Source organism: Ctenocephalides felis, unplaced genomic scaffold, assembly GCF_003426905.1.
Source record: "Ctenocephalides felis isolate EL2017-DRISC unplaced genomic scaffold, ASM342690v1 CF-g0.4_SCAFFOLD_00845, whole genome shotgun sequence".
NCBI classification, from domain to species: Eukaryota; Metazoa; Arthropoda; class Insecta; order Siphonaptera; family Pulicidae; genus Ctenocephalides; species Ctenocephalides felis.
Window position 1 is genome coordinate 8,478,900 of NW_020536999.1, and position 10,470 is coordinate 8,489,369.

Sequence of the window (10,470 nt, forward strand, 5' to 3'; positions counted from 1 at the left end):
CCATACATACGCACATTCTCACATGCATCGATTTTTCTCTAAATACGCCAAAAAATTTCCTTTTCGTATTTTTGTCCTTGATATTAAACGCTGCAAGTGACATCTGGTTACCAAGAAAAGGAACGTCCGATTAATGCATAGTACCAAATTGCAACACCGATAAGCAGCGCCACTGATTTACTTTTTTTTCAGCATTTCCAAAACAGCTGAACCTGTCTTTTCAATAATGCAATCAGTCCTTCAATATGTTAATGCGAATAAAATGCTTTTTGAATCATTCCAATCAGATGCTCCGTTCTCTCAAAAACCGAATTGCCATTTTTTGTATATTGTGCTCCATATCTCCAAAACGGCTGGACCTGCCTTTGCCAAAAACTAATCAAGAATTGCGAGAAAAAAATTAGTAAGATAATGAATTCTTTTTTGCCAGTAAAAATATGTTCTTGTACTTGAATTTGAATTCAAGAATTTGATAAAGTTTCAAAATAAAAAAACAGAAAAAATTAAAATAAAACAATAATAAAAATATTAATTTTAATCTTTCAAGAGTAAATTGAATTCTTTCAATTAATTGAGAAAAAAAAATGTACAAATGTAAATAATTTTGTTCTCTTTAAAGTTTTTGAAAAATTGAAGATAAAAAATAAATACAAATGATTCTTTGAGAAATAAACGGAGGCTTTTCGGTTCAGATAAATCAAACGTTGGTGTATAAATATTTAATTTAAATTTTTAGTAATAAAATGATAAATTATTCCTTAACATGATATTTATACATACATTTTAAATACGTAAATTGTATTCAGAAACGATTTCAGTTCAAATTAAATTTGTATATGATTATAATCCACATCAATAACAATCAAATGTTTTTTGAATTACTCAAATCGGTTGATCCGTGCTCTCGAAATCGTCGACGAAAATTTGTATCCAAAAAAACACACACACACACACACATACATCCAGTTTTTCTAAGGTATGCCAAAATGTTCAGAAACCTTTGAAATGTAAAGATATGTAAAAATTGTCATTTTCGATTTTTTGTCCTTGATATAAAACTTTTATTGAACAAAGTAAATTACAACTCTTATATAATATTTGCAAAGTAAGATTTTTCCATAATTTTGATCACACACAAATAATAAATACTTGGAAGTTATTTATAAAAAACCTTGACTTAAATCTTATTATATTCTTAATTGTATTTATCATGTGTATGTATTTAATTTCCTTTGCATATGACATCAATTTAACAAATTATATTACATTACTCTCTATTGTTTTCCACCAAATCCACCCATGAGGTTTCCTAAGCCTCCCAGACCTCCGGCAGCACCTTGCTGCAGCTGCCTCATCATATTTTGTAACCCGCTCGTGCCTCCCAGCTGGTGCAGAACCCTCGGGTCCATCATTTTGGCCATTTGTTGATTCAATTTGGCCATTTGTGTGGGGTTGACATTCTTGGCCATATCTCCGCCTTTGAAGAGACCTTTTACGCCTCCCAATTTTTTAACTACAGCAGCAAACTTTGTGTATTGTGTAATGAGTTCTTTTACTTCTCGTTCGGTGACACCGGAGCCCTGGGCGACTCTTACAACACGACCGTTTTGTTTTGTGAATAATTTGGCACCATCTCGATTGTCCAGCTCACCATCATTCATACTGTCCATCATTGTCATGAATTTTTTGAGACGGGCCATTGATTCCTGCTCGCTTCCCTAATGTAATTGAAAATTGTAAATATTAACATTAACAAATATAAAAATATTTATTAACTTCCCGAATAGTCCAGTCATTTCGTCGTTTTGCCGGTACAGTACTCCGGAAATTCTGAAGATTGATAATCTTATAGATTTCGAGGTGCTCTTTTACGAAAATCAACTTTGCCACCTCAAATTTGAACGGCAAGTTGCCGCCATATTGGAAAAATGGCGTCAAAAAACAACTTTTTTAATATACCTCCTTTCTGGCTTATTCTACGATAAAAGTATCTATGTACGAATTAAACTAGATAAAATTTCCTACAATTCTTTAGAAAACCGTTTTTTTCTAAAATTGATAGTTTGAGAGTACGGCCGCCTCAAAGTCTTTGCTGCTCTCGCCGTAGTATCAAATCTCTCCATATATGACAGCACTTTGAACTTGACCATATTCTTTCTAATAAATAAATATTTTCAATGCTAAATTAAGCGAATAAGATCTAGCAATAAAATAATTCAAATATTTTTCTGTTTTTTTGCTGATTTTTTAACACTTCAAGCTACTTACTTATAGCTACTTTGCCATTGAAGTGTTAAAAAATCAGCAAAAAAAAAACAGAAAAATATTTGAATTCTTTTATGTCTAGATCTTATTCGCTTAATTTAACATTGAAAATATTTATTTATTAATGTGGTCAAGTTCAAAGTGCTGTCATATATGGAGAGATTGGTTACTACGGCGAGAGCAGCAAAGATTTTGAGGCGGCCGTACTCTCAAACTATCAATTTTACAAAAAAACGAATTTCTAAAGAATTGTAGGAAATTTTCTCTAGTTTAATTCGTACATAGATACTTTTATCGCAGAATCAGCCAGAAAGGAGATATTTTAAAAAAGCTGTTTTTTGACGCCATTTTTCCAATATGGCGGCAACTTGCCGTTCAAATTTGAGGTGGCAAAGTTGATTTTCGTAAAGAGCACCTCGAAATCTATTAAATTACCAATTTTCAGAATTCCCGGAGTACTGTACCGGCAACAGCCTTTTTTTGCACCAAATGACTGGACTAGAAGGAGAAGTTTGTTTTCATCAAAAAATCCGATTCGCTAATTTTATGTTTTCTCGACGTTTCAATCCATTCTGAATCGAATGGGACCAAATTTAAGGGAAAAAATTCAAAAGCCGATCGAAGTATCTCGTTAAGGACTAGTGTTTCTGAGTTTTGTGCGACGATCGGCCGGGCCGTTTCTTTGTAAATTGCAAAAAAGTGAAAAAATTTTCGTCCACGTTTTAGCCCGCAATTCTGAATCGATTATGAAAATTCAAAAATCGTTCGAAAGATATTGGTTGGGAATCGACCTGATTAGTTTTTGGTAGAGATCGGCCGGGCCGTTTTCTTGCAATAAAGTTTTTTTAAAAAAAAATTCGACGATTTTTATGATTTTTTTTTGACGATATTTACCATGGTCTTCTAGATCATACTAAAATATTACGGCCCTACGACAACTCGTTTAGCTTTAAAAATTCGTCAAAGTTTGCAAAAATTAATATGGTATTTTTGGCATTTGTCGAAATTAGAACTTTCATCGACGTTTTCTCAAAAACGCCTGAACCGATTTCAGAAATTTAAAAGCCATTTGATGTATCTCAATGAGGACTATCGTTTGTCAGTTTTGTGAAACGATCTGCCAAACCGTTTCTTTGTAATTTGAAACAAAGTGTTAAACTTTTCGTCCACATTTAAGCTCAAACTACCGAATCGATTTTAAACTAGTGGTGTATGGCATCGTGCTTTAAGGCAAATTGCTGGAACTTCCCGTACCAAATATTATTATTTTTTTAAAAACGATTAACATTTTTGAAAAATATTGACTTCGAAAAAATTAGATTTTTGAGAAACTAGGAATTTGACAAAAAATTACTTTTTTTGAAAAAAAAATTTTTGAAAAAAAAATGTTTTCTTTATTTTGACATATTTTGGAAAATTTGAACTATTTTACAAAGCAATCGTACTGCTTTAAAGTGCATAGAGACGAAATGTCGAAGCGCCTAAGCGCCGCGTCGCCGTCTAACGAATAAACATTGGTACGGAACCCATAGGAATGCAAACAAAATTTATACTTATTGTTAAAATCTCTATAAAATATCTGATAATTTGATGTGCATATGTCTAATGGTCATTTTTGACCGCCAAATGGCATTTTTTTTTTAATTTTTTCATTAGATCTCCGAAACCGCTAAACCTGCCTTTATGAAAATTTGATCGGTTCTTCACCTTGTCAATACAAGTAAAATGTTTTTTGAATTATTAAAATCGGACGCTCCGTTCTCTTAAAAACTGAGTTACCGTTTTCGGCACTTTTTGCCCCGTATCTTCGGAACGGCTAGACCTGCCTTCGCCAAAAACTAATCAGCACGTCTCCTTATCAATACGAATCGAATGTTCTTTGAATTATTCAAATCGGTTGATCGGTGTTCCCGAACTCATCGACGAAAATTTGTATCCGCACATACATACACACACGAACATATACACACACACATCCATTTTTTGTAAGGTATGCCAAAATATTCAGAAACCTTTGAAACGTTGAGAAATGCAAAAATTTTTCATTTTCGATTTTTTTGCGATTACTATAACTTGCCCTATGGGAAGTTAACAAATATTGAAATATTTTTTATTTCTATTTTATATGTACCTTAGATATGAAGTCTTGTGAAAATCCAGGAATCATTCCCATAATTTGTGAAAACGGTCCCATTTTCATAATATTCTGAAACTGTTCATACATATCACGCATTGTAAACTGCCCGTGTTTTATTTTCTCTAATAATTCTTCATTATCATCCAATTTCAATTCATTAACTTTATCGATCAAACCTTCTATATCACCCATACCCAACAACTTGCTTACGAAAGGCTTTGTTTTAAAAGGTTCTAAGTCGTCTATGTGTTCTCCTGTACCTATAAAGATAATAGGACTATTTGTGGCTGCTACAGCTGATAAGGCACCTCCACCTTTAGCATGACCGTCCAATTTTGTGATAATAACTGAACCAATGTCTACTTTTTCTTTAAAAGCCTTTGCTTGTCCTTCACAAGCCTGTCCAATAGTAGCGTCCATGACGAAAATAATATTATCAGGACGTATAGCATTTGAAACTGCTAACATTTCCTCGAACAAAGATTCTTCTTGCTTATGTCTACCACTGGTATCAACAATAATAAATTCAAAGCCTTCTTTCTTAAACATATCTACACCATCTTGGGCAATAACTACAGGATCAACTTCTGTGTAGCTACCGTAGAAAGGAATTCTAGCTTTTGTACAATTTTGTTTAACCTGATCGTAAGCACCGGCACGGAAGGTATCAGCGCAGACCAGGCAAGATTTCCAGTTCTTTTTTAAATAATGGTAAGCAAGTTTTGTACATGTCGTTGTTTTACCTGAACCTTGTAAACCTACAAACATGATGACGTTCGGTCTGCCTTTAACAGGTTGGAAGGGTTTTACTCCGGGGTCTACAAGTTTGACAAGTTCTTTGAACACTGCTGACTGGATCATACGTCTCTTGTTGAGGCCTCCAGCCATTTCTTCAAAGTCGATGACAGATCGTACATTCTCTCTTAATTTTTTGACTAAACGAATGTTGACATCGGCTTCTAGTAAGGCAGCACAGATGTCTTTTAACATAGAATTTAAAACCTCTTCATTAATTACAGTAGCTTTACTCAGCGACTGTAACGCAGAGGTTATCTTGCGTCCTAAATCTGCTAACACCATTTTGATAAACTATATATATATACAACTATATACTTAATAATTAAATATAATATGTCAAATTATTTCTTTTACTAAATATATGAATTTTGTCATAGCACAACTTTAAATCAAATGTAAATTATGCTAAAAACATATGCTATATCGAACTAATTGTTTACTAAGATACATGCATTGTTATATAATTATTAACAAAAATTGTATTTCAATAAGAACATGTTTTGTTATACTTTGTTATGAATCTTTTTAATATTTTATAATTATTTTTGAATCGAAAAATTCATCTTGACATATGACAAAATATAAAAGTCGACACACGTATGAATACATGTACCAACGTAAAAAATAAACGAAGCTGTCAACAAGGAACAAGTTCAGAGCACTGCCAACAAATAATACAAATTTTGAAATACGAATCTTGAATTATGTATTTAAAATAATCGTTTGTGTATTTAAATATAATTAATAACAATTAATTATTAGACTCCTTATAAGGCATATTGCCAAAGCAAGTTGCATGATTTTTCAGATACATGTAAATAACTAAATACACACTTAAGGGGTTATATACACAGTTTGCATTTTCTGAAAATCGATTATTTTTTATTAACTTCCTGTAGGGTAAGTTGTAGAAATTGCAAAAAAACGATAATGATTTTTTTTATATATCTTTACGTTTCTGATAGTAATCGCAAAGAATCGAAAATGAAATTTTTTATATATCTTTCGAAGGTTTCTGAACAATTTGGCATACCTTAGAACAAATGGATATATGTGTGTGTGTGTGTGTACGGATACAAATTGTCGTCGACGATTTTGGGAACAAAATCGATTTGAATCGATTTGAATCGATTTGAAAATCGGTTCAACCGATTTGAATGATTAAAAAATTATTCGATTCGTATTGATAAGGAGACGTGTTGATTAGTTTTTGGCAAAGGCAGGTCTAACCGTTTCGGAGATACAGGGCAAAAAATGCCAAGAATTGTACTTCAGTTTTTGAGATAACGGAGCGTCCGATTTTAATAATTCAAAAAATATTGGTCTTGTATATTGACACGATGAAGAAATGATTAAATTTTTGGAAAGGCAGGTCCAGCGGTTTCGGAGATCTAGTACTAAAAAGTAAAAAAAATGCCATTTGATGGTCAAAAATGATCATTAGACATATGCACATCAAATTATCAGATATTTTATAAAGATTATAATGATAAGTACAAATTTTGTGTACATTTCTATGTGTTCCGTACCATTGTTTACACGGTAGACTACGACGCGGCGCTTACGCGCTTCGATATTTCTACTCTGAAAAACAATTAGTCTTATGCAACGTTATTGCTTTTAAAAAAGTTAAAATTTATCAAAAAAAATCAGAATATAAAAAAAATCAAATTCCTACAAAATTGTTAAGTTCAAAGAAGTTCCAGCAATCTGCCTTATGACACGATACCATGCACTACTAGTTTATTGATATTATCAAAAAAATAGTACTTATCTAGATATTTAACCTTAAGGCAAATTCGCATAAACTTCCCGGTGTATGTGTAAATAATAGACTAAGAACCGATTCTGCCGCATAATAGAAAAATGTTATGGCAAAGCCATGTTATGAAGAACTTTTCATATAAATATTGACAAAAGCCATGTCGTTGGTGTGCATTCAGGCATATTTCTCAGGTGTCGGTAGAAAATATAACTTAGAAACCGCACAACGTCAAAAAAACAACTTAGATAACAGAGTCTTTCTGACTCAGCTCCATAACATAAAAGTGACGTTGCAGTTTATGTGTGAAACGCCTGAATCCACAGCAAATACATGACATTTTGACGGTATTCAGTATGATGCATTGGTATAATGTATGCAAGTTGAAGCGTAACATGGCCTTGCCATAACATCTATAAGTATTTCGATTTGTGACTAAATACATACAAGTTTAACTGATTTAAATTATCATTTAATAAAACGAGTGTAATTCTTATTAGTATTACGAAGCAATTCATACAATAAATTTTCAAGTTGAGATATTTTAATAATCGTTTATACATTCTTTTTGCATTTAGGTTCAACAGGTTTAGGAGGAGTCCATATCAAAATCTTAGGCCTGGTTGTAGAATATGGATAATACTGGTCTCTGGTTCCTGTTTTATTTTCGTTATGTTCTAACGAATAACAATGGGGTAAATTATCGGATTCTGGTGGATTTGCTGTACGATGATGTAACCAGCCTTGCCACTCGGGAGAACCCTAAAAAATATTTGTAATTTTTATGTTTTTCATAACTATCTTCAAGCGTATTTTTGTATTATTATATTGGCCATGAATACAGCTATCTTCATGACGGTACCGGAAAGTAGCTACCCTGAATCGAGCTTATTTTAGCCTTTGAGCATTAATTGTAATAAAAACTTGCTAAAAATATCATATATATATAAACAAATCAGTATTTTTACAGTCCAAAGTTCCAAAGGTTGAAATCTAAACCCAACAACCTATAAAGCTTTTCATGAGACCTTTACAACTATTTGAAAAAAGAAGGAGCATATGCTATTATGAAAGTGTAGTATGATTCTAAATATTATTTATATTTTTTTTATTTACCTGAGATGCATCATAGTTTAGACCATGATGTTCAGCATACACAACCCATCTATTTGTTGGAAAGAAATATCTTGGATTTTCATAATATTTATTTCCATATCGATCCCTACCAACATATTTGCCGAATTTAAGACTATCCATTCTGTTTGTCAATAATTTTTTGATTTTAGATTAATTTATAACATCAATAAGTTACATTCTCACCTGTACAATGTATAAATGCTTTTACGAATGCCTCCATTAATTTGATGATTTTTATAAGATTTTTCATTGGTTCAATAGGACTCATTATTAAATCTTTAATTAACGATGCCATTGTGAGTACTAATTAAATAATTTCAAAATATTTTTATTTAAGAATGCACAAGTAATAATTGTCAATTTGTTAAACTGTCAGTTGTTTTTTTTTAACTTAAAATGAAAATTTTTGCATTTTTCGACGTTTTGAAGGTTTCTGAACATTTGGCATACCTCAGAAAAAATGGATGTGTGTGTATGTATGTATGGATACAATATGGATTTGAATGGTTGAAAAACATTCGATCAAATAACGTAACGTATCGAGACAAAATTCACAGTATTCAGGAATAAATTTTATTCTAGTTGAACTAAAAAAACTTAAAAAATGTTATAATTAACCCACTTTATAAACAATCTAAAGTAAAATTTTGAAAAAAACATGATTTTTTCAAGTTGCAAAAAATTTCTGTATTTTTTTGATGGAAATTGTGAACTTGCATCTTTCTCGCCACAAAGACACTTGCACGCTCGTGGCGCATCGGCAAAATGCTTGTACCCGGCATATTATGACATATATTTTAACGAAAAAATTGAGAAGAATGTTGAAATATGTAATAATAAAACCTGAAAGTTTCGTTTTAATTAAACATTTATTTCCTTCCTTAAAATTCTTCAAAAAAGGCGACTTGTTAAAGCTTTTGAAGCAAGCTCTCTACTCAATATTCCTCATTACGGTACGGCAAGTTTCAGAAATTTGCCTCAATGCACGAAGCCATGCACCACTAGTTTATTATTATAGTTCATGCAACTTGCCTCAAGGCACAATGCCACTTACACCTACTAATATATCCACTTACCATACCACCAAAGACGCTAAATAATTAATTTCGCCATGGCAATAAAATAATTACCCCTAACAAACCAAAAAAGACACCTCGACGTCATCTGTCCAACGGCACGTCCGACGACGACGACGACGGATTCATTTACAAAAAAAGTCGGTTAATTAAAATCGGTATAGAGACACACGGCGATGTGTTTTTGTTGTAATAATAATAAATAATATTTTATATACATGGCGTACGAGTTATAAAAATGTTTTTTTCGTTTTGGTGGACTTGAATGTGTCTCTACTCTCAACGTGCGGGCGGGCGGCCGTCGGGCGCCCCGTCGTTTTGATTGTCGTACATTTTTCACTGTCGTTGTAATAAGAAACAGAATTATGGTCACTCTTATGTTACTAAAATAAGACACAAAGATTCTTTTACAATTATAAGTACTTACCACACGTTTCCACAGTAATATGCCAATTGGGTACTTTTAGGTAGTATAGTTTACTATTTATAGGTATCTTACTACATATACTGTACATCTAACCCGCTTTACATGAAATATAGGTTTCATAAAAAATATGTGTAACTTTCCGATATGTGAAAATAAACGACTTAATCAATAAAATATAAATTAATTTTGGCGTAATTAAAAGTATTCCGAGTGGATTTATTACACATAATTGAAAACGAACGAACACGTTAACTCGGAGTATTTTCTAAAAGCAAATTTTCAAAAAACAAAATTTTTATAATTGAACCAGTTTCCGTAGGACTTTAATGGTTTAGTATGTTCATTGAGACCAAGTTGCTACTCTATCGTTATACCAAATAAATCATCAAACTTTAATTTTAACAGACGTCAAAAAACTACTAATTTTCTCAAACTTTGATGAATTTTTAAAATTAAACTACTTGCCATAAGGCTGTAATATTTCAAAGTTCTATAAGACCATGATATATATCGCCAAAAAAAGTTCCATTAAAATCGGCTCGGTAAATTTTCACCTAAAACTAATCAGTATCATTCTCAACTAATATCTTTCGAACAGTTTTTGATTTTTTAAAATCGATTCGGTAGTATGAGCTTAAATATGGATGAAAAGTTTAACACTCTTTTCCAAATTACGAAGAAACGGCTCGGCAGATCGTCTCACAAAACTGACAAACGATAGTCCTCATTGAGATACATCAAATGGCTTTTAAATTTCTGCAATCGGTTCAGGCGTTTTTGAGCAAACGTTGATGAAATTATTAATTTTGACAAACGCTAAAAAACGATACCAATTTTTGCAAACTTTGAAGAATTTTTAAAATTAAAC

The 10,470-nt window shown here is 32.0% G+C and overlaps 2 protein-coding genes across 2 annotated transcripts; both read right to left on the reverse strand.

Moving 5' to 3' along the window:
- Nucleotides 1–1,051: 1,051 nt before the first annotated feature.
- Nucleotides 1,052–5,482, reverse strand: LOC113364226 (signal recognition particle 54 kDa protein-like). The gene is made up of 2 exons (XM_026606718.1): nucleotides 4,397–5,482; nucleotides 1,052–1,718 (listed from the first exon to the last, which is right to left on the reverse strand). The coding sequence occupies exons 1-2, from the start codon at nucleotides 5,480–5,482 to the stop codon at nucleotides 1,275–1,277; spliced, it is 1,530 nt and encodes a 509-aa protein (XP_026462503.1). The 3' UTR covers nucleotides 1,052–1,274.
- Nucleotides 5,483–7,517: 2,035 nt separating this feature from the next.
- On the reverse strand, nucleotides 7,518–8,219 carry LOC113372539 (probable NADH dehydrogenase [ubiquinone] 1 alpha subcomplex subunit 12). Its single transcript, XM_026612884.1, has 2 exons — nucleotides 8,079–8,219; nucleotides 7,518–7,724 (listed from the first exon to the last, which is right to left on the reverse strand). The coding sequence occupies exons 1-2, from the start codon at nucleotides 8,217–8,219 to the stop codon at nucleotides 7,518–7,520; spliced, it is 348 nt and encodes a 115-aa protein (XP_026468669.1).
- Between the last annotated feature and the right edge of the window lie 2,251 nt (nucleotides 8,220–10,470).

What these genes read in the sequence shown, in the direction of transcription:
- LOC113364226 (XM_026606718.1), bottom strand. Translation starts at nt 5,482, where the DNA reads ATGGTGTTAGCAGATTTAGGACGCAAGATAACCTCTGCGTTACAGTCG. An exon ending in CACAAGACTTCATATCTAAG is followed by an intron (nt 1,719 to 4,396) that starts GTACATATAAAA and finishes CAATTACATTAG; the next exon opens with GGAAGCGAGCAGGAATCAAT.
- LOC113372539 (XM_026612884.1), bottom strand. Translation starts at nt 8,219, where the DNA reads ATGGATAGTCTTAAATTCGGCAAATATGTTGGTAGGGATCGATATGGA. An exon ending in TAAACTATGATGCATCTCAG is followed by an intron (nt 7,725 to 8,078) that starts GTAAATAAAAAA and finishes AATATTTTTTAG; the next exon opens with GGTTCTCCCGAGTGGCAAGG.